At 40.4% G+C, this 25663-nt stretch overlaps 1 protein-coding gene across 1 annotated transcript in view; it reads left to right on the plus strand.

Moving 5' to 3' along the window:
* LOC124605202 (kazrin) overlaps positions 1-25663 on the plus strand; it is a 1111833-nt gene that overhangs the window by 978320 nt on the left and 107850 nt on the right. The window contains exons 13-14 of the mRNA XM_047136736.1: positions 10869-11032; positions 12087-12280. Of these exons, the coding sequence (XP_046992692.1) occupies positions 10869-11032; positions 12087-12280 (358 nt within the window). The remainder of the gene's footprint in view (positions 1-10868; positions 11033-12086; positions 12281-25663) is intronic.

Here is a 25663-nt window from a genome sequence, read left to right on the forward strand (position 1 = left end):
TTAAGACATGTGGAACTAGTGTGGCTTTGAATGCACCACCCCTATAACTGATTACTGATTACAGAATGTTACTTTTCAAGCATTATCATCTTGCAGATAGCAGGCATCTTTATATTGAATTTGTTGGAGTTGGAAGTCCCATAATTACTGAAGCAAACAGTTTCTGCCTCTCTTTGTATGGCTGTTAACAGGTAGTAGTATCTTTCCAGTTTGTTGTAGAATCATAGAACATATTTTGAGTTCAAACATAATGAGGTACCTTCAAAAGAATGACCTCCTCCAAGTCAACTATCATGGATTTCAAAAACATAGATCATATGAAAACCAACTTGCAATTTTCTCATATGACATCATAATCATAGCATAGGTATGGCATGTAAACAAGTTTTTGGCTTTCCATGTATGTCTATATCTTGCACTTCTATACAATATAGCTAGCATATCTTATAGGTATGTCCACTGCAATAATAAGTCAAATAAGCTTTCAATAAAAACAGACTTCTGTAATTACCATGAATTCACTGGAGGTTAATACAACACCTAAATATATTAACACAACTGACAGAGAAAATATTAGATGGAAATGTGAGTTAGTTTCATAAACTGAATTTGAAAACTGTATTTCAAATTAACTATATAATGAGATACAATCCATCCCACAATAGCAATAATTTTAATAAAATAAATTAAATTCAATAATAATTAATCAAGTCTTTCAGATTCTACACATCTAGTTAAAAGAAAAGGTCACATATCATCATATTAACTGACCGAAATTTTTGACTAAGAACCTTACCAGCAGTATTTTCCTCTCATCCTTCATTTCTGCCAACTCTCATCATACCATCCACAAAAGCTACCAGTTTTCTCATAACAATCATGCCTGCTGTCATCCTGCATCTCCCTGTGTGGCACATTACTACCAACAGGCAAATATCTCAAGGTTTCCTGGAAAATAGTTCCCAAATTTTGGTCATGTTTAGAGATATTAGAGTTGTTATATCACCCTCTCATCAGTCAATACTGGGACTGATTCACTCAAAATTGCCCACTTCAGTCATCTGTCATAGATCCCCCATACAAAAATATCCATAGTAGTCAGAAGAAAGCACAGGTCACATCTGTCTGCAAGAAGTGTAGCAGAAGTAATACATCCATTTGTTGTACTGTTTTAGAACATATTTTGAGTTCAAACATAATGAAATACCTTCAATAAAATGACCTTCTCCAAGTCAGTCAGCACGGATTTCAAAAACAAAGATCATATGAAACCCAATTCACACTTATCTTACTTGACATACTGAAAGCCATGGGTCTAGGCAATCAGATAGATGCACTATTTCTCAATTTCTAAAAAGCATTTGACTCAGTACCACATCTACACTTACTATCAAAATTATGATCATGTAGTTATCAAGTGAAATTTTTTACAGGATTGAAGATTTCTTAGTAGGCAGTACACAGTATGTCATCTCTGATGGAGAGTCATCAGCACTGGGACCCTTGCTGTTCATGTTGTTTATTAATGACATTGTTGACAAATATTAACAGCAACCTCAGATGTTCTGCATATGGTGCAGTCATCTATAATGAAGTATTGTCTGAAAGAAGCTGTACAAAAATTCTGTTAGATCTTGATGAAATTTAAAAGTACTGCAAATATTGGCAATTTGCTTTAAATTTTCAAAAATGTAAATGTTATAACCTTTAATCACCAGTAATTGCGTGGATATTCAAACACACTCACTTAGAAACAATAGCTGGTTACATGATAACAACTCAGTATCTCTTATTCGACAGCCGTGCCGTGACATGCGGCCAGCGCCGTTCGTAGCTAGGTGGCACCCCCGCTCTCAGCCGAGTTGCGGAGCGCCTCTATCGTCGTTGCACGTACTGTCGTGGCGGCACTGTTAAATGTCGTGGCACTGTCACAACACTTTTCCCCCCTTGAAGAAAAAACACTCACTTCCTTGGAGACATGGACAGTGCGGAGACATCCATGGCCTCTTGGGAAGCCCCGAGAAGATCCCGCGGAGAAACACGAGAGTATGGTCGAAAATGGCCAGGACGGAAGCTTGCGCGTGGAACGTGCCTCCTGGACGAGATGATGGGGGAAAACATCCATAGGTGTCGTGGACCTGGGGGTGTGCTCTAGCAAGATGGGTCCCGGAGAAGGCGGCGTCACGACTGGGGCCAGTTCTGGCATACTCGGAAGCGGTAGCGACGTCGGCTGCATCAACACATACGGTAGATCGGCAGCAGCAACAGGACTGGCTTCTCAGGCTGGTGGAGGCGAAGGAAGGGGCGCTGGCCCCGGCGTGGCCACCACTCGTGGGCGCAGCTGGTCGTAATGGCGAACAACCATGCCGTCGTCCATACGTATTTCACAAAGCCGGCGGCCACAAAGAGCCTTGACCACCCCTGGAATCCATTTAGGGCGAGATCCATACCCTCGTGCCCACACGTCGGCGACCACCGAGTATTTTCCCGCACTAGGGGACACAGCACAAGGCCTGACAGGGTGAAGCAGGTGCAGTAGAGTGCGCAGTTGGCGGCCATGCAAGGGTTCAGCAGGGCTGCGATCACCCAGAGGCGTGAAGCGATACGAACTCAGAAATTGCACCAGAGCATCATCTGTGGAAAAATCACTAAGGAATTTTTTCATCTGGCTTTTGAAAGTGCGGACAAGGCGCTCGACCTCCCCGTTCAATTGCGGATGGAAGGGCAGTGCTGTAACATGATGAATCCCTTGTCCAGTACAAAAATCACGGAAGGCCTGTGAAGAGAATTGAGGGCCATTGTCCGTGACGATTGTAGATGGAAGACCTTCTAGCGCAAAGATTTTGGACAAAGTCAGCATCGTCGCTGCAGTGGTGGGCGATGGATATCGAACAACAAACAGAAACTTCGAGAAGGCGTCAATCAACAGTAGCCAATAAGTACCAAGGAAGGGGTCGGCAAAGTCAGCGTGTACCCATTCCCATGGCTGCGCCGGATCAGGCCACGGAGAGGGCATTGTACGAGGTGCAGCCAGTTGTTGAGCACACTGACCACACGCAGCAACCATGTGGGCGATGCCCGAATCAATACCGGGCCAATAACCCTGCCTGCGGGCCAGGGACTTAGTCCGAGAAATACTCCAGTGGCCTTCATGCAACAGTTTGAGAACATCTTTGTGAAGAGAGGCTGGCACCACGACCCTTGGAGATGCACCATCCGTGGCCAGAAGAACAACACCGTCACAAACAGACAGACGAAGGCACAAGGCATGGTAGTTGCGAAGGGGATCCGATGCCCGGCCCTTGGTCCTGTCCGGCCAACCCCGTTGAACAAAACTGATCACCTGACACAGGACCGGGTCCTGCGCAGTAGCCGACATGACCTGCGAACCTGTAAGTGGAAAACCCTCGACCTCACAATGTTCTTCCTCATCAGTGTGGAAACAGAGTAGTTAATCACGATCGAAAACCGGGTCGGAGCCCATCGGTAATCGCGACAATGCGTCAGCGTTGACGTGCTGGGCCATGGGGCGATAGTGAATCTCATAGTGAAAACGAGACAAGTATAAGGCCCAACGCTGCAGGCGGTGAGCTGCCTTATCCGGAAGTGATGCCGATGGGCTGAACAGAGAGACCAGTGGCTTGTGGTTGGTGATGAGGTGAAACTTAGAACCATACAAAAAAACGCTGATCTTTTTTAGAGAATAAATGATAGCGAGCGTCTCTTTTTCGATTTGAGAGTAATGCCGTTGCGCATCGTTGAGAGTCTTGGAAGCATAGGCGATGGGTCATTCCAACCCATCCTCATACCGATGGGTGAGAACAGCCCCTAGGCCATACTGTGACGCGTCAGTCGCCAGAACCAAGTGCTGACCCGGACGGAATGTGGCAAGACAAGGCGCCAACTGCAAATGAGCCTTCAGGCGGACAAAAGCCTGCTCACACTCATCGGACCAACAGAAAGGGACGTTTTTGCGTAACAGCTGATGCAGAGGATGAGCTACCGCCGCCGCGGATCGAATGAATTTGTGATAATAAGCAATCTTGCCTAGAAACGCCTGAAGTTCTTTTACCATAGACGGCCGGGGTAGAGTGTTAATGGCCGCAACGTGCTGACGTAGAGGATGTATACCCTCACGGGACAAGTGGAAACCAAGATACACAATGGAGGGTTGGAAGAACTGTGACTTGTCCAGATTGCACCTCAACCCAGCCGAATGCAAAACCCGGAACAGAAAACGCAAATTGCGAAGGTGCTCCTCAGTGGAGGCCCCCGTGACAACAATATCATCCAGATAGTTTATGCAGCTGGGAACGGAAGCCGTGAGCTGTTCCAAAAACCGCTGAAAAATGGCCGACGCGCTAGCGATGCCAATGGTAACCGCTGGTACTGATACAACCCACAAGGAGTGTTGTTGATGAGAAATTCCTTGGAAGAAGCATCCAATGGCAACTGATGGTACGCCTCCGATAAGTTAAGTTTGGAAAAGAATTGGCCCCCAGTGAGCTTGGTAAATAACTCCTCAGGACGGGGAAGAGGATAAGTGTCAATGAGGTTCTGAGCGTTGACAGTGGCTTTAAAATCACTACACAATCGCAGACTCCCGTTTGGTTTAGAAACCACCACGATTGGCAATGCCCATCCGCTGGAGGTAACAGGAAGGAGAATCCCTGAAGCTGTTAACCTGTCTATCTCAGCCTTGACAGGTGCACGCAACGCCACCGGAATAGGGCGTGCCCAGAAAAACTTAGGGTGAGCTGTAGGTTTAAGAGTAATGTGGGCTTCAAAATCCTTGGCACGACCCAGACCAGCAGAGAACACGGACGAAAATTCAGAACACAATCCATCCAGCTGTTGATATGGAATATCCTCAGATATGAGGTGCACATCATCATCAATGGAGAACCCGAACAACTGGAAAGCATCATAACCGAACAACGCAATGCTCCAGCAGGTCGCAAGGAATAGGCGCGGACCACAGAGGAAGCGCCTGCAGCCGTTGGTGGAGGGGGAAGGCCATAGGCATAAATACTGGACCAGGTCCACTCGAGGAGCAGTCTCAGGTCACACCTGATGAAGGTCACGAGCTTTGTGACCGAAATATCGTGCAAGTACGACGCTGATATCCGGCAGAACACCCGACAATCCAAGATGTTATAACTGAACAGGTTTTCAGTGCCCGCATGATCCACCACATAAAATGTGAGGGGCCTAACAACAGACTTGTAGGCAGTGGAAGCATCAAACTGGCCAATGATAGGAATTTTCTGTTTATTATAAGTTCTCAGATTTCGCGTAACTGGAGACAAGGGAGGGGACCCCAACTCCAAATATGTGCAAGAATTAATGAGAGTCACTGCAGAGCCAGTGTCCACTTGCATGCGAATGTCTTTATCCAGAACACGAACAGTAACAAACAACTTATTTGTTTGAGAAAGCACACAGTTAACATCCATGTTCGATGCCTCGTTCTTGTCGACAGGAACTTTAGGGGACTGACACACAGAAGCCATGTGGCCTTTTTTCCTACATGAATTACATGTGGCCCAACATTTTGGACATGCGGCCCTGTCATGCTGTACGAAACAACATGGACAAGAAGGAAGTGTGGAACGAACCTGCTTCTGTGGTTGCTGTTTTCGCTGCGAGCGTTGCGGCCCAACGCGACGTTGTTTATGCGAGTGAACTGCTGCCACATCTTCATTCTCCTGTGAAACAGGCAAATTGTCCGTGTCAAAAGTTGTCTGTACAGCACCTACATCACACCACGTGTCTATTTGTGTGCCAGCAGCGTGAGACACTTCAAAGGATTCAGCGATGCTTAGAACTTCTGACAACGACGGGTTTGGCATTTGTAGGGCACATTGCCAAACTTCTTTATCAGGAGCAAGCCATAGAATAGCATCCCTAACTATTGAATCAGCATAAGACTCATGATGAGTGTCCGTGACAAACTGACATTTCCTACTCAGACGGTGTAGTTCCGCCGCCCAAGCCCGGTAAGACTGATGGGGCTGGACACCAGTAGAATGCCACATGGGTGACAATGACGTGGGTGTTTTTTCGGTAATAGTTAGACAATAAGTCACACATTTCTTGGAAGGACAGAGAGGCAGGTTCCTGCAGAGGGGCTAACTGAGATAGCAGCTGATAGATCCGTGGGGAAATCCAAGATAGAAATAATGACTTACACATAGGAGTGTCGACAATGCCGAAAACCGAGAAGTGTTGCCGCAAACACTTCTCATAATCCTCCCAGTCTTCAGCGGCCTCGTCGTAGGGAGGGAATGGAGGCGGAGAAGAGGAAGACAGACAATGAGTAAGCGACGTTGACAACGCCTGAATAGCAGCCGTCAACTGTGTTTTTTGTGCCTGAATAGCAGCTGTCAGCTGTGTTTGTTGTTCAATGAGCACTTGCATAAGCTGTTCCATGTCTGCCCCGTCGCAAACACACAAATTCACAACGCAGTGAAAATATCCGACCTCGTCGCCAAAAAGTGTTATAACCTTTAATCACCAATAATTGCGTGGGTATTCAAATACACTCACTTAGAAACAATAGCTGGTTACATGATAACAACTCAGTATCTCTTATTCGACTGCCGTGCCGTGACAAGCGGCCGGCGCCGTTCGTAGCTAGGTGGCGCTCCCGCGCTCAGCCGAGTTGCGGAGCGCCTCTATCGCCGTTTGCGCGTACTGTCATGGCAGCACTGTTAAATGTCATGGCACTGTCACAACAGTAAAACTGTGCACTTCGCAAAACAAAAAAAAGAAGTACCGTATTATTATAATATCACTGAATCGCTACTGGAATCAGTCAACTCATATAAATACCTGGGTGCAACATTTTGTAGGGATATGAAGTGGAATAATGATGTAGGCTCAATCATGAGTAAGGCAGGTGGTAGACTTCAGTTTATTGGCAGAAGTCTAAGAAAATGCAATCAATCTAGAAATGAGATTGACTTACAAATGACTTGTGCAATCCATCGTAGAATATTGCTCAACTGTGTGGGACCTGTACAAAAGAGGACTAGCAGGGGATATTAACATATACAGAGAAGGGCAGCAAAAATGGTCACAAGTTTGTCTGAATTATGGGCAAGTGTCACAGAGATGCCGAAGGGACTGAAATGGCAGACTGTTGAATATAGACGTAAACTATTCTGAAAAAGGCTACTTACAAAATTTCAAAAACTGGGTTCAAATGATGATTGTATGAATATACTACAACTCCCTGATTACTTATCACTACATGAGGATTGTGATGACAAGATTAGAGTAATTGCAGTGCACACAGAAGCATTCATACAGCCTTTCTTACCATGTTCCATATGTGAATGATATGAGAAAAAGTCCTAATAACTGGTTCACTTGGATCCGCCTTTTCCATGCACTTCCTAGCGGTTTGCAGAGTATAGATGCAGATGCAGTTGCAAATATAAATCTGGCACCATTACTGGAATATTTCTTGGGTACTGTAAAAACTTTATAATTTTCTGCAGTCAACACACTATGTGGCAGATATCCCTTTTTGGTACATGTTTCACAACTTCTTATTTAACATGACCTAGGACTCTAGTAGTAGTGTTTGAAAGATGTTGTGCACATTTTATGTGTACTAAGGCATAAAGAAAATATGACAAAACAGAGAAATTAAATGGTATCTGAACATATATACAGATCTTACAATATATAACAAAGAAAATAAATGACAAAAAGAGACAGTGAATGTATAAAATCTAACTCAAATTACCAATTAAATAAACTGAAGAGACAAAGAAACTGATACACCTGCCTAATATCATGTAGTGCCCCCTTGAGCATGTAGAAGTGTCACATGATGTGCCATGAACTTGACCAATGTTTGAAGTAGTGCTGGAGGGAACTGAAACCATGAATCCTGCAGGGCTATCCATAAATCTGTATGAGTGTAACGGGGTGAAAATCTCTTCTGAACAGCATGTTGCAAGGTATCCCAGACGTGCTCAACAACGTTCATGTCTGGGGTGTTTGGTGGCCAGCAGATGTGTTTAAATTCAGAAGACTGTTCCTGGAGTAACTCCGTAGCAATTCTGGATGTGTGGGATGTCACATTGTCGTGCTGAAATTGCCCAAGCCCATCAGAAAAAACACAACGGATGCAGGTGATCAGACAGGATGCTTATATATGTGTAACCTGTCAGAGTCATATCTAGATCTATCAGGGTTCCCATATCACTCCAACTGCATACACCCCACACCAATACAGAGCCTCCACCAGCTTGAGCAGACCCTGCTGAAATGCAGGGTCCATTGGTTCATGAGTTTGTCCCCATACCCGTACATGTACATCTACTCGATACAATTTGAAATGAGACTCGTCTGACAAGGCAACATATTTCCAGTCCTCAACAGTCCTAAGTCAATGTTGATGGGCCCAGGCTTTGTGTCATGCAGTCATCAAGGATACACAAGTGGACCTTTGGCTCTGAAAGCTCATATCAATGATGTTTCATTGAATGATTCACACACTGACACTTGTCGATAGCCCAGCATTGAAATCTGCAGCAATTTGCAGAAGGGTTGCACTTCTGTCACATTGGGTGATTCTCTTCAGTCACAATTGGTCCTGTTCTTGTAGGGAGCAATGTTGGAGATTTGATGTTTTATCGGATTGCAATATTCACAGTACACTCGTGAAACAGTCATACAGGAAAATACCAACTTCATCGCTACCTCGGAGATGCTGTGTCCCATCACTAATGTGTTGACTACAACACCATGTTCAAACACATTTAAATCTTGGTAACCTGCCATTGTAGCAGCAGTAACTGATCTGACAACTGCACCAGACACTTGTTGTCTTGTACAGGCACTGCCGACCAGAGCACCATATTCTGCCTGTTAAAGTATCTGTATTTGAATACATATGCCTATACCAGTTTCTTTATTGCTTCAGTGTATGTAGTTTCAGAACAAAAAGTCCCAAACCTGAATTAATAACAAAAATACAGAAAAATTAAGGTGAAGGTTTTAAAGCTTGGGTGTAAGCACCCCCTCCCCCCATTCCCAACTTGAGTAGAACACACATACAACCTTGTGAGACTGTCTGGAAAGGCCTTTTTTGGGATGTTGTTCAACTAGTGCAATCTCTTCATGAGAATTTCTGCAATTTTGTTGTTTTATGGTAGGTTTGTATTGATAACACCAAGTCTCATTACCTATGATAATTTTTTCTAATAAAGAATTGATCACATCTTGCCCATCAGTCAAGTTATGGCAGGTGTCTACTTGTTGTTGTTTTTGTTTGAGAGTCCACATATGCAGAACAAACTTTGCACACACTTTTCTCTACTTCAAAACATGCTGGAGAACGTCTTTGATTGAGAGGTGTTGCTCCATTGTGATTTGTGTTGCAACTGCATCAACAAACTATTTGGCAATTCCACTGCTTAATATAGCATGCTCAAGCTGACTAGTCAAATGCACATTAGTTGTTTACAATTGTTAGTTCAAGCTACCACCACAGTTACTGTGCTGGCATTGCTCATACACCAGGAATAAAACCAGTCTTGGAACAATGATGAGCAATGTAAACTGATGAGCCAAAAAAACATTATGACCACTGCCCACTGCAACACTGGATGCCACCTGGTAGCGTTGTGGGCAAGTGACATGGTAACAAAAGTATGTAAGCGGAGCAGACACCACCTGCATCCCTTCATGCTTGGTGTCTTTCACAGCAGCGATGTCATCTTTCAGCAGTATAAATGTCTGTATCTCAAGCCAGAACTGTGTTACAGCGATCTGAGGAGCCAATGTTAATGTCTTGGCATCCAAATTCGCCTGATGTAAATCCTATGGAACCTATCTGGGTCACTCTCAGGCACCACATCGCATGCCCAAATCAGCGGTCCATTATTTATGTGAATTACAGGACCTGTGCATAGACATCTAATGCCACATACCTCCACAAACCTACCAACAAACTGTTGGATCCTTGATACACAGAATCAGTGATGTATTTCATTCCAAAGATGGACAAACAAGCTATTAAGCAGGTGATTATAATGTTTTAGCTCATCAGTGTATGTGTTTATTACATATGTACTAATTTTATATCAACATATTGTAATGTAAAATCATATATAACATCTGCAATCTTAAGTTAAAGCCACCCCATCAATGTCTCACAATGCCATTTGATTTCTTTGATGTTTACTGTAAGACACTGCATTTTCAGTTACCATGTAATCTTTTTGGTGGTTGTAGATTCTTTGTTTCACAGTACACTAGAATACATAAATAACGTCTTTAAAATAGTAATGCAAGAAAACTGTTTTGCAACCTGACGCCTATGTAATGTGAAGTAAAAAATTTATATACCACAGGTGAAAATCTGCACTTTCAAGAGCAATCATTATAATGTTTCCCCAAGGATCTACAATTAACTTAATTAAAATAAATCTTATTATTAGTTAAATATTTATTTTCTATACACTAAAAAATTATTTCTATGACTTCGTACCTCTTTCTTCACTAACTATACTTTCTCAGTGGAATACTATTATGTCTGTCCTAAACTATAGGTATTTCCTTTTTTCTTTTGACTTTGAAAGTTTCACTTCAATGGCATGTGAGCGACTAGTCCACTTTTTCTCATATCTGAACACTATATTTTTTCTGAAACTATTAACCTGAATACTTAATCCACAAAATAAAATTATTGTCTTTCACATTTTAATAAAATTACTGTATTTTTCATAGTTTATTGCAGCTACCGAAATTCTGCCATTCATTGTGTATTTCAAATGATCTCAAAGTGTTGGTTTACTTTCAACTCTCAAAGGAACTGTATGATACTAACTTGTTATTGTGATTCTTAGGTCAGTTGAGCAGCTCAGCAATCCTATGGAATTGGAGCCTCGAAGACCAAAAAATGTGGCTCCTGTGAGTAGAAGTGGTGGTAGTAGAGGTGGAACATGGGGCAGCATATCCAGAGTTTTTGCTCGAAGTCGACATCGTAAGGCAGCCAGCCCAAGTCAGGAGGGTAAGTGACAGGGTACGCACTCAGATTTACATGAATTTCACTGTTTTGTTGTTTTCCAATCCATTATTATGAGATGAAACAATTATTTAAAATGTTTCTTGATTCACTTATAATTTACTTATTGCAGTGTGATGCCCTTATCAGAGACTGGAGTAGCTTATAAGTAAATATGTCAGCTAATATGTAACATGAAGCTATTCTCATCATACATACCATGTCTAATGACTTTCAGTGTGTTTCATCAATATCCTCATTAATGGTTTCATGTATTTGAACTTGAAATGGAAGTTACAAAATTTAATTAGATTTATCAGGGAGAAAATGGAATGCAGAAAACTCCAAATATTTGTCAATGAAACAATTTTGGTTTTGAAATGGAATTTTCAAACTGCAATTTTTCTGTAGAAGGCTTATCTTCAACATACGTTTTGAACATTTCTCACTCAAAATCCTTGTGTTTTAATCTTTTATATTCAGATTTACACTGAGAGACAATACAAGAATTGTCTTCATAGATTACAAATTTTTCATTTTACAAAAACTTCGTCATGCGACAGCTTCTCACACTACAAATTTTCAGTAGCACAAGTTGCAAGTGAAATAAAATATACTTACATAGAAGACAATAATACTGTGCCTTGTTTTTAGTTGCCCTACAAACCAATGTTACCAAACAGCTTAAACATGTAAGTTCTAGTTAGAGACAACAAGGAATTACAAAGATTCACATAAAAGAAATTTATGATGCTATTTCATAAATTCTTGTTGTACCATTACATATACATCCATTGAAAACTTTTTTGTGCATTTTAAAGAAGATCTATGTTTCTTAAATAATAACTGAAGCATTTAAAATAGAAATAGGTATATATAAATGAGATCAGAGACCAAATGCTGTGACTCATTAGGATTTGTTTGTTTCAGATGCTATCCACAGAAAAATATGCTGGAAACATGGAGTTTCATTTATCATGATTGTTTTTTTAAGGCATGGATATAAAACTGAAAATTCATGACTGTGATAATCATTCCATTTTTCATTTTAATTCTACAGAGGCATCAGATGCATACCGCAGTTGGTCACCATTAACAGAGGAAGGGTATGCAGAAAAACTGAGATTGTTGAGAGAAGCTGCCTCCATCCCAATGGAAAGGTGGCGAGCACCTACAGTGTTAGCATGGCTTGAAATTGCTCTCGGTATGCCACAGTACGGTCCTCGATGTGCAGAGAATGTTAAGAGTGGCAAGGTATGTTTTCACACAGATACATATGTAGTTGTCACTGCAGGAAAGTTAATAGAAGTATTCAAACCTGAAATGTTGCTTGACAAAAGACACATTATTGCTAATAACACTGCACAAACTAAAAGCACATATTTACTCTTCAATAGTCAGAGCCAGACTGCTCGAAGCAAAGAATGTCTGTGTTAACCCTCCTCATATGAATGTCAGAGAGGTGACCTAGTGAACAGGTTGTACTTTGTAATTTTTTTGATTGCTTCACAGTCTGCAGGCCCCACAGAGACTACTGCCCCCTAACCTTCCCCCCCCCCCCCCCCCCCCCCCTCTCTTTAGTATGGAGTACAATTGAGAGGGAAGCATTTTGCCTTCACTCAGTCCAAAATACAATCCTGTATGTGCCTCACTGACTGCATGGGCAGCTAAAACAGGGGTGTTGTTCATCATCCAAGCTTGGGGGTGTAGACACAGCTGAAGGCAGAGTCTGTTGTTCAATGTGGTGCAATGAAGAGGGTTCAAGCTCCTCTGGCATATTTGCCACAGTGTCTGGCATGTGTGTGAGTGGATCATCATTGAGGACTAGGCTCATCAGGCAGTACAATGACAACTGTGTTGTCTCCCCTTTGAAGAACTTTTTGTGGGTACCAGTCATATAGTGTCATCTCTTAAATCACATAGTCACAAAATGTGAGTGCCTTATTCACGAGAACTTTTGTTATGCTTGTATGTGTTCAAATGTGTGTGAAATCTTATGAGACTTAACTGCTAAGGTCATGAGTCCCTAAGCTTACACACTACTGAACCTAAATTGTCCTAAGGAGAAACACACACACACCCATGCCCGAGGGAGGACTCGAACCTCCGCCGCGACCAGCCGCACAGTCCATGACTGCAGCGCCTTAGACCGCTCAGCTAATCCCGCGTGGCAATCTATCCTCTTTAGTTTTGGTAGTGATGTGTGATGTGTTTTCATACTCTGCTGACTAATTTCAGTAGCTCTGACACATTTGGTCAGTCAACAAATTCTGCTGTGAGATGCAATTGTTCACTATACAAGACTTCTGATACAGATGCCTGCAAGTCCTCTTTGAAGGAAATGCATATGCCCAGTGTCACCCAGGGAAGTGTGTATGCCCAACATCACCCAAGAAAATTCATCACACCATTGTTTCCCGTTTATTTTATCCTTCAAGGACATCAGTTAATGGTAATAATAGTGCTGCTCCTTGAGGTGAGCCAGACTGTGAATGGGACTTGAACCAGGGACTTCTGTCTTTCACGGGTGTTTACAGACTGAGCTGTCCAAACACAATTCATGACCCACTCTCACAGTTTTACTTCTGCCAGTAGCTCATCGCTACCCTCAAAACTTCACCAAAGTTCTGCTGCACACATTGTGCAACTAACAAAACTGGAAGAAAGGATTTTGTGGGAGACACGGATTAGACAAAGCATAGGGAATTTTTTCCAGAATGAATAATCACTCTTCAGTGGAGTGTGTGCTGATTTGAAACTTTCTGGAAGATTTAAACTGTGTTCACTCTAGAAACAATCTCACAGGCTGTGGCTAAGCCACATCTCCACAATATCCTTTCTTCCAGAAGTGTTAACCCACATGTTACACAGGAGAACTTCTGTGAAGTTTTGAAGGTATGAGATGAGTATTGGCAGAAGTAAAGCTGTGAGGGTGCATCATGAGTTGTGCTTGGATAGCTCAGTCAGTAGAGCACTTGCGCACAAAAGGCAAAGGTCTCACATTTGAGCCTCTGTCCAGTACACAGTTTTAGTCTGCCAGGAAGTTTCAAACCAGTGTACACTCTGCTGCAGTGTGGAAATTCTTTCTGGAAGGCCATTAGTATTTACAATCTGTGTAAATAATCTTGTGGACAGGTCAGAAGCTCTGTGAGACTGTTCATAGGTGATGGTGTTATGCGTAGAAGAATAGCTCTGGCAGAAAACAGTAGTGAAATAACAGAAAGACACGAAGAATGTCTATGTTTGGGACAAGGACCAGCTGTTGACTCTCAGCATAAATAAATGTAATGCATTGTACATAAATAGGCAGAAATACCTGTTGCTCTTTAATTACACAATTGGCAATAAATCACTGAAATTAGTAACAAGTGTAAAATCTGGAACAACCATCTGGACTGACTTAAAGTAGAAACAATCTCTTTAACACTTCAAGGACTGGGCAGCTAGGGTTAATTCAATTGGGTGATATCAGTACTGTGCTTTTTCATAGATTTTCTGAATTTTGTGTAGAAAATTCTAATATAAAGAACCTTGTCAGCTTTTTTTCTATGAACTACTGAAAAGAAAAATAGACTTAAAACAGTGACCATTGTTTTATATTGAAAATGTGTTGCTTTCACAATAACAAAAAATGTGTTTTTCATTTTCCATTTCGTAAATTGAGATACAGTTATAAGCTGTTGGTACGGAAATAAAACAGTTTCAAAATGTAGTTTTTTACTGAAAATCACATAGTTATATTGGCCTTAATATGAAAAATTTCCCAACATTTTGGAACAGCAAAGTCACATTCTTCACAACAGTACCTAATATCTTTTCTTGCCACTTTCCTAGATCTTGTCTTGACTCATTTTACACAAACCTTAAATCTCCTCTGAAGCCATCTTGATATTTCTGTGCTGCAACAAATTTAGGAAAAAGCTTCCACTGAGTCTCTTTACTAGTGAACTATTTTGAGTGGAAGTTGATACAACCAGGACATCTTTGTTCACCAAAACTGCTGCCAATAGTAACAAATTCAACAAGATGTTTGCATTTAGACATAAACAGTGTATTTAGAAAAACACATGAATTTACAAACACCATCATAAAAATGTGAAAAAATTTTTCTTCTGTCACTTCATTTGTCTCTGTTCAGAAGGATAGTAATCCATTAGCTGGTCACTGCATGTGACCTTGTGAGGTGTAACGTGTGGCAACAAGGGAAATGTAAACATCGCAAAGCAAAAAACACACACTGTTGTCTGTATTCCTTTCCTGCCAATGTGAGGAATAGGTGCTGCTATCTGTGTTTTTTTTTTTTTTTTTTTTTTTGTAGTACAAGCATCATACAGTACCTTTTTACTGATGACAGATGCAAGACAATATATTTACAAAGCTGAGAAGTGGTCACTGTAGGTCCTATGCTGCTTATCTTTCTGGAGTATTATCCACACAATGTAGGAGCTACTTCACTCATCCCCAAAGTGTTGAAACTATTGTAGGAAAAGTTGATGCCAGGCTGAGATTCGTTGGAAGAATCCATATAAAATGTAATTCACTTACAAAATGTAAGTCACTTATAAAACACTCATTCAACTGATTCTTAAGTATTCTTCATCATTCTGGGACCTTTATCAGGTAGGATTAGTAATAAAGGAGACACTGATAAGAATGGCATATTTTGTCATGGGTTTGTTTAGTAAATATGGGAACATTATGGAGATACTCATTAAACTCCAGTTCCAAATGCTACAAAATTGTGTATGGTAAGAGGGGTTTACTGTTTATTCTGAAATCACACATTCGAAAAAGAGATAACCAACATATTGCTTCCCTGCACATACAAAAGGAATGGGAAAGAGAGGAAATAATAGTGGTATGAGAAGCATCCTTCAAATACTTGACGAGGTGGCTTGCAGAGTAGGTGTAGGTCTAGGTGTAGAAAAGGCATCAAGTGGCAAATAAGCACATAATCAAGGGTCAATGACTAACTCAGTTAGTAAACTTGTGAATTCCATCAGAGCATACTCATACAGTATAGATACAGTCATCCTCTCTCGCAGTGCTGCAGTCCAGTTGGGTCTAATAGTGGTCACAGATAGTATATATAGACCTAAATAGCAAAGTCACAAGGTAGGGAGACTCTCCACCCATATGAAAAGCCACCACTACAAAAGGTGAACTTAATCACCTGACTGAAGAGCATGCTACACATAAGTGTTTCCTATTCCCTTCAGTCACACAGTCTCGCTGCCTTCATTTCCGCTAACCCTTGCTGCTATTCAGTAAACTGAAATTCCTTCACAGTACCTACTCATGCCTACATTCCCAAGCCATTCCCCCAGTTCCCTCACTAACTTTATGCTTTTCCTTGTTGCATACATTAGTTATTTTATAAACCCAATTTGGATATCTCTCTATCTTCCTAGCATCTTTTCTTTTAATCTGAGTACTTCACCTGCCTTCACAGTGCTTTTTTAATGGTTTCTGTTTGTCCTACTCTTCAGTTTCCATCTTACCTTCCTGCTCCATGTGAAAACATTACACATCCCCATTGAGGTGCAGTATTAGGACACAAGAACATGTGTGTGTGTGTGTGTGTGTGAGAGAGAGAGAGGAGTGTGTGTATGTGTGTGTGTGTGTGTGTGTGTGTGTGTGTGTGTGTGTGTGTGTGTGTGAGCATACATATATGTGTGCACACAAATACATACTCATGTGCATTCTCATGCAGTATGTGTGCATACAGATGATGGATGTGAACTTGATATCTAAGCGACAGGTGTGGACAGTTTGTTTATGTGATCACTACAGAAGACAGTAATAACAGTCCCTCCCTTCACTTATCATGACCACTGAAATTGCAGATACTGAGATAAGTTGTTGTGGAGTAGAAAAGCAATTAAAACTGTTTAGTAGTGGAAAACCATCTGGACCAGATGAGATAGCTGTAAGGTTCTACAGAGATTATGCAAAAGAACTTGCTCTCCTTCCAGCAGCAGTTTTTTCATAAGTTGCTGGGACAATGAAGGATTCATAGTGACCGGAAAAAAAACACAGGTGATTCTCATTTTCAGAAAGTATCATAGGGCAGATGCACATAATTCTATGCCTGTATCACTGAGACAATCTGTCGCAGAATTATTTAGCACATTTTATGCTCACATATTACGATATCTTTGCAGAATGAAAATCCCTCTATAGAAATCAATATGGATTCTGAAAACAGAGATCTTGTCAAACTCAGCTTGCTCTGTTCCTCCACGAGACTCACAGCAGCCCAGACAACTGTGTTCAGACTGATGCTATGTTCCTTGACTTCAGAATGGCATCTGATACAATCACACTGTCATTCAGTGAGAAAAAATATAGCTTACTGGTCATCGGACCATGTTTTTGTGACAGGATTCAAGGCTTCCTTGCAGACCAACTCAGCAAATCACTCTTAATGCTACGCAATCAACAGATTATAGGTAATTCCAAGAAAACACAGGAAATGTGATAGCACCATTATTGTTTACAATATATACATAAATGATCTAGTAGATAACATTGGAAGGCTGCTTGCAGATGGTGCAGATGCCTATAAGAAGGCAGCAATGTCAGAAGGCCATAGGACGAGGACCTGCACAAGACCCATGAATGGTGCAGGGACTTGCAGTAGGCCTTGAATGTAAATAAGTGACACATTGCACAAACATAGAAAAAGAAATCCACTACTGCACACTATAAGTGGCAAATTGCTGGAAACAGGAACTATCGCAAAATACAATGAAGAGCCAAAGAAACTGGCACACCTGCCTAATATCGTGTAGGGGCCTCTCGAGTACACAGAAGTGCCGCAACACAAAGTGGCACAGGCTCGACCAATGTCTGAAGTAGTGCTGGAAGTCCATCAGAAAACACCATGGATGCAGGTGATCAGACAGGAAGCTTACCTACATGTCACCAGTCAGAGTCATATCTAGATATATCGGAATCTCATATCTCCTCCAACTGCACACACTCCACACCAATACAGAGCCTCTGCCAGCTTGAACAGTCCCCTGCTGACATGCAGGGTCCATGGATTCATGAGGTTGTCTCCATCCCGTACACGTCCATCCACTCAATACAATTTGAAACAAGACTCGTCCAACCAGGCAACATGTTTCCAGTCATCGACAGACCAATGTTGGTGTTGACAGGTCCAAAAGCCCATATCAGTGATGTTTCATTGAAAGGTTTGCACGCTGACAATTGTTCATGGCCCAGCATTGAAATCTGCAGCAACTTGCAGAAGGGTTGCTCTTCTGTCACATTGGATGATTTTCTTCAGTCATCATTGGTCCCGTTCTTGCAGGATCTTTTTCCAGCTGTTTGATTTGATGTTTTACTGGATTCCTGATATTCACAGTATACTCGTAAAATGGTTGTATAGGAAAATCCCCACTTCATCACTATCTTGGAGATGCTGTGTCCCATTGCTCATGCACTGACTATAACACCACATTCAGATTCACTTAAATTTTGATAACCTGCCATTGTAGCAGGAGCAACTGATCTAACAATTGCGCCAGACACTTGTTGTCCTATATACAAGATGCCAACTGCAGTGCTATATTTGTCTGTTTACATATCTCTGTATTTGAATATACATGCCTATACCAGTTTCTTTGGCACTTCAGTGTAACTAGGAGTGAATCTAAGTGGGATGACCACATAATACAAATTGTAGGAAAAGCAGATGTGAGACTGACATTCATAGGGAGAATCTTAATGAAATTTGGAATCTTAGAGAAATGTAATTCATCCATGGAAGATGGGCTAACAGAAAATCTCGTTCAACCAATACTTAAGTATTGCTTAGTCTGGGACCCTTACTGTATCATACTGATAGTGGAGACAGACAAGATCCAGTAAAGAGCAATACGTTTCATCTCGGGATCATTTAGTCAGTACAAGAGTGTTGTGGACACAAACTCCAATGGCAAATGCTACAAGAGAGACTTTGTCCACCTCATAGAGGTTTGCTGCTGAAATTCCAAGAGAGTATGTTCCAGAAAGAGTAGGACAATGTATAACTTGCTTCCAGATTTGTCTCACAAAATGACAACAAAGAGAAAGTTGAAGAAATTAGAGGTAATGTGGAGAGCTACCAACAATCATTCTTCCCACATGCCATTTGGGAATGGAACAGATAAAGGGGAATCAGACAGTAGTACGACAAGTACCCTCCACCACATACCATCAGGTGGCTTGTGGAGCAAGATGTAGATATAGAAATCCAGTGCTTAGTGATTCATTTATCTTGTGAGTGATTATTTTATTCATCAAATTGTTCCACCTATATCATGCACAGTACTTACAGCTAGTGAGAATACATGACTTGTAGGTGCCACATTGGCACTAGGAATCAATTGTAGAATCTTTCTAAAGGTATATTGCTGCTTCTCTATGCTTGACAAAGAAGTGTTTATCAGAATTTATTATTCTAGCTCATATATTCACAAGAGTAAGCTCTGAAACGAATAAGAAGTGACATAGAAATTGTGTACTAACGTATCAAGCACATACAAAACAACATACTAGTACTGAAGCACAATAAAATAATTGTTCAGTCTATATTTCAGTTTTCCTGGAATGGCCTAACTTAGCATACTAATATTTGTGTAAATTGCAATTCTCGAAAATAATGGCTCTAATGAATTCAACTTGCAAGATATATGCACAGCATAACAGTAGTTGTCTGTGCCTGGATGGTGCAACCAGTAAGCAAATTACCCCAAAAGCAAGTTTCTGAGTTTGAGTCCCCCCTCCAACACACACTTTTAAACTGCCAGGAAGTTTCAAAATAGGGCACACTCCATTGCAAAGAGAAAGATACATTCTGGAAACAGGTAACTAAATTCCAAGAAGCTGTACACACATGCCCAACAGTAGATTATCTTACATGACTGTAAAAGTTTGTGTTATACAAAGCTTAGATAAAGAATGGATATCAAGTAATACAGAAACATAAAAGCAAGTGACATTATGTACTACTGAACTCAAAGGGCATATCAGCAAGTGGGAAAATTCAAACAGGACACAATAATCTGTCAGTGAGAAATGGATTTGTAATTCTGTAGTAGTTTGCCCTATGGGAAGCTTAGCACTGCAACAGTTTATTATTTATTTATTTATTTTATTTATCCATCTGTTGACAATAAATATTGTATTGATGTTGTCAAGGGTACATGTAAGCCATTTCAAAGAAATGAGACACAAACAATATATATGTAAAAAAGTACAAAACAAAATAATACAAAATGAAGTTAATAATAATACAATGAAATTAATATAGCCTATATACATCCCTGCTTGTTATTTTAAATGCATAGTCTGTTTTTCATAATGCTTTAGTTTTGTCCTCCCTAAACGGCAAGTCCTCATATACACAACACTGCTTAAGTATATTTTTATATCACACAACAGCTGTCCTTTAAGTATGTAAATGTAATGAGTGATTAGGTAATGAATGATTAGGTACAGATACAGTGATTTGTACATGGATCCAATGAAAAAATAAAGCATCATATGCAACAGCAGATAGGTACTGGTACACATAATGAGACCATAGCACATAGTTACCAGCACCTTCTCTGTATTGCAATAACTGATGGCAAAGTGTCGTCCACAGTGTTGGCTTGATGCTGGAACATGACAAGAGGTACAGACATGTCTTTATCAACAGTTGTATGGTGTTTGTTGTGGAATGGATTGGTGGTACACACACCACTGCAATGCATTACACGCACCAGAAACTAAAATTATTTGTGACTGAAAAGTGGACACGAACAGTGTTTTTGATGCTCTGCTTTTTGAAGTGAAGGATTTTCAAATGAGTCCCTCTTCAGCTTATCCTATAGTGATGGCTACACTACTGTTGTAGTCAAAATTTGGTAACCTCCATGTTGAGCGGTACATTAGACATATATGAAATCTGATGCTTTCAGGTGGCATGACACACAACATACAATCTCTACTCCTACGACAGAGAGAGGTGGTGCAATGGTTAGCACACTGGACTTGCATTTAAGCAGATGATGGTTCAAATCTGCATCCAGCCATCCTGATTTAAATTTTCCAAGATTTCCCCAAATCATGTGATGCAAATGCCAGGACAGTTCCTCTGAAAGGGCACAGCCAGGTTCCCAGGTTCCTTCCCCATCTTTCCCTAATACAAGCTTGTGCTCCATCTCTAAGGACCTAATTGTCAACAGAATGTTAAACATTAATCTTCCTTCCTTTTTTTCATTGTTTTACTCCTGCATACTGAGAGCAGTCTAAGCTACAACCATCCTATCTGTCAAATTTTAAAGCCTAAGTACTGCCCTTTCAGTGAGTCAGTCAACATGCCTTTACTTTATAGCAAGGCAATGCCAGACAAACTCACCATACATCTTGTTCATCAAAAATGTTTTGAATATGGTTGGTCAGTAATTATTCATTGTGGTTGCCCAGTTACAACATTTAATGATCTCAGGACTTCTATACAAACGATGCATAGAGAGAGTCTCCAGAAACATTCATGCCACAAAGTTAAGACGCTCCGAGTGTAGTACATTGGGGCTTCTCTCCATACTGTATTAACAGAGTTTGCGTACAGGCAGGTCTGTCATAATAATTTTATATTGTCATGAACCTAATCTGTGATACAGTATTCATATCAGTTTACTTCTTGATGATGCAATTTTTGTAAATATTATTCCATTTTTGATCAATTTTCATGTTACTCCTCAGATCTGTTGCTACTTGGGTCATTGGATATAAGGGTACTAGCGCACTTGGGCAAGGCTGGAAGAATAATCCAAGAATTCATTTAAAGTGCTTTAGGAAAGATACTTACAAGAGGAGACCTGAACCAAATTTCTCCTGAATATTAGTTCAATGTTTTAATCAATGTGTCAGCAATTTGATCAGGTGACATACTTTTTATTCAATGTGTTATCACATGCACTACTGGCATGAGACTCTGTACTGAAAATTTGATGTAAAACAACAGTATTTGTCAATTCCCTTTTTATTTGTGAAGAATGTATAAAGACTTTTCTAAGGTAGTTGTCAAACTGAACTGAAAAATCTTACCTGTAAATAAAATGTTACTTATTTTCAGTGCAGTGAACACATGCTCATCAAGCTTGTGAAGTTGAGGTGTGAATACAGGAAACTGTTCGTACATCTTGGTGTGCTGTCCCAGAGGAGAATATTATGTTTATCTTTTCACAGTTCTTGATCAGAATATCTGGACTCTTGGTGTAAATTCCACATAACTCTACTGTATGTATTAAACAGATCTTAACTTGGCCAGTTCTGCAAACTGATAGTGGTCTGTGCTAAGTTACATAAATTCTTCATTTGAAGTATTAATTGCAAAGAGCAGATGAGTATATAAGAAGAGGAACAGTGGCTTCTTTCATAATCTAGACATAATGCCCATAATTTTCAGCGATAGTACCTTAGCTTTCTGTTAATGTGTAGCTTGACTCATTCGACATCCCTGAAGGTTGTCCTTTATGAAGGAATTTATGGAACATGTGTGAGTGGTAGAGTCATCTTCTTCATGAAAAAAATAATATTACAAAATATTGATGAATTTAATAGTAAAATTTTATAACGTGGAAAAGTTAGGCATAAATGATTTTCACGGTGAAATTATTAGTGGAGAAACTAATCATCATTCTCATTTTTTATCTGTCTTGAAACAGTAATAAACTTTTTCAAGACTCATCTTCTTATTCATCTTGGTTGTGCATAAGTTTGTAGTCTCCACACTGAAAACTTCTGGAATACTGAATGATGTTATACACAATTTACACAATGCCACTGTTTTTTCAGTTTCACTTTATCACATGTTTATTAACTTTAAATTGATCTGTTGGATGATCACAGTTTACATTTATCGTGAAACTCACCTCATAATTCACAATTTGTAGGGAAAGAAAGTTGAGCACTGTATGAAAGTCACCATAAACATTTAGTGTGGCATGGAACAGAAACATTTACAAAGAGCAATCTGCTAAACACAGTCTTTGCTCACAACAAACAACGAAGTTTGTACAGTTATTTCACGCAGACATGTTGTCAGTGAGAGAAACAATATTAATTGTTCCCAAATACTACGTCTGACAGACTTTTATATCCTTCAATATACAAGCTGATCCAAACAAGCACAAACTTGCATCAGACTGTTAAAGAACTACCTTCTAGACACCAACTTTACTACATGATCACAGAACCAACACAGAAAGGTTAGCCTTATAGATGCTGGTGGCAGACAGGATTCGTGGGAGGGGAGAGGTACTATAACCTTGCATATGAATATTTCATGATCTCAGGAGATACCTATCGGTTTATGAAATGGATATGTTAAAATGAACACTAGTAAATAAGGTATGTGTTCCAACAATGACTTGGTTTACCTAACAAATGGTTACTTAATGAAGGAAAAAAAAAAGTTTGTATGCCTGTGTTGTGACTTACCTAATTATGAGTATAGTTAGCAAGTTTGAAATGATGATAAATTATGCAAGTGCTTAATTAATGGCTTAGTTGGATAATGAAGGGTGGTATTCAGTCCAGAAAATTTAGGGCAACAAAAGTACTGTCATAAACCTGGGAATCAGACAGGTATAATGATATAAAAAGCAAAATTAGTTTTGGATTTTCCTGGGCTTTAATACTTATTATCTGTCACATTAATTACTTTCAGGAAAATTGAAACATGTTGCTGTAAAGTCTGGTGTCATAGATTTCTAACGGATATGTTAATATTTCCAGGTTGTCAAAATCTACTATTAAAAGCTACAGCAACGTTTCCAGTTATTAGTTATTCTTCATCAACATGGTTTTAAGCAAACCTATATATACTCCTGTAATCAGCATACTGACTATTAACACCTGAATAATGAAGATGCATGATAACAGGGATTCGACAAAAATATGGAAACACCATGTGAAATGATTGTGTGAACATGAAAGCAGATACTAGCCAAGCCTACAGGTTGTGCTATTGTATCTGACATTAATGGCACCTGTACAATGTCCTCAATATGTTGAAATTGTCAGTCATGATCAGAACAGTGTTCTCTGTAGTTGAAGTTGGAGTTAAGTGAATTTGAATGTGGGCAAAGCTAAGGTGCATATATGGTGGAGGCTTCCATAACCATGGTAGCTGAAGTGTTCTATATTTCAAGATGCACAGTATTGAAGATTTATACTGCATACTGGAAACTGAAAAAATGTCATCCACTAAGTTACAATGTGGACAAAAGTGTGCATTGAGTGATTGTGACAACAGTCTCTGAACAGAATTGAGATGGAAAAAAATGTGGATGATGGCTGCAAAAATCACTGCAGGACTGAATGTCACATGAACAAACCCCGTCAACATCAAGACAATGTGAAGGGAGCTCCATAATCTGGAAACTGTAGGGCAAACTTGAATTCCAAAACCACTCATCATTGATGCACATGCCTGTAACAGAGAAACATGGTGCCAAAGTCATAAAACCTAGACTATGAAGCAACAGAAGGAAGTTATTTGGTTAGATGAGTCTTTTTTCAAAGAGTGAAACATGGCGGCTGTTTGTTGATGATTTGGACACCCATACTGTGGTATTCCATGGGCCCCTTGGTTACTTTGCATGGTCACATTACTACAAAGGATTATGTGACTATTTTGACTGATTAGATCTGTACATGGTACAATGCTTGTCCCCTAGTGGTGCTGCTGTGTTCCTAGACAACATGGCTCCTGTTCGCACAGCTCATATCATCCACATCTTTATATATCTGGTGAACTAGGAGTAAAGGCTTACTTTATATTTAAATACACACTGCTTGACAAAAATGCAAAACACTCAAGGGCAAGGTCAGTTTATTGACAAGTGACATGGTAAGTAATTCACCACTGTAGGAGTATATGATAACAAATTTTGATCAAATGAAACACACATCACTGCCCAAACAATCTCATCAATATGTAGTGAAGCCCCATATGGCTGCAAAACAGTCACGTATTCTCAGATACAAATGATCATAAAGATGCCAAATGACATTCTGCACTGTCCAAAGCATCTTGCACCTTTTATTGCAATTCGGAAATGATTCTGGCAGTCCCAAGAACAAGTAAGTTTTTGCTTCACCATGTTCTAGATGTGTTCCATTGTCAAGAGATCTGATAATCTTGCTGGCCATGGCAGTTGTTGTACACCACAAAGAGAATGTTGCATCACAGCAGCCTTATGTAGATGTGCTTTGCTCTGCTGAAAATTCACGTCATCTTCCCGTGAAAGAAATGGCAATGTTGTTGTTGTGGTCTTCAGTCCTGAGACTGGTTTGATGCAGCTCTCCACGCTACTTTATCCTGTGCAAGCTTCTTCATCTCCCAGTACCTACTGCAGCCTACATCCTTCTGAATCAGCATAGTGTATTGAAATAGCATGTGTATAACAGCCTATGTAATGTGTATCAGGCACTGGCTGCTTTACACTTCAAGTGACACCAAATGTGACCAAGAGTTGCAACAGATGGCCCCCACACAATGAAGCATGGGATGCAGCCTTTGTGTTGTGGGGGAATGCATTCCGGAATAGGCAGCTCACAAGGTCTGCGCCATACCCATGTACATCCATT

Source organism: Schistocerca americana, chromosome 3 (genome assembly GCF_021461395.2).
Source record: "Schistocerca americana isolate TAMUIC-IGC-003095 chromosome 3, iqSchAmer2.1, whole genome shotgun sequence".
In the NCBI taxonomy this organism is placed as follows: domain Eukaryota; kingdom Metazoa; phylum Arthropoda; class Insecta; order Orthoptera; family Acrididae; genus Schistocerca; species Schistocerca americana.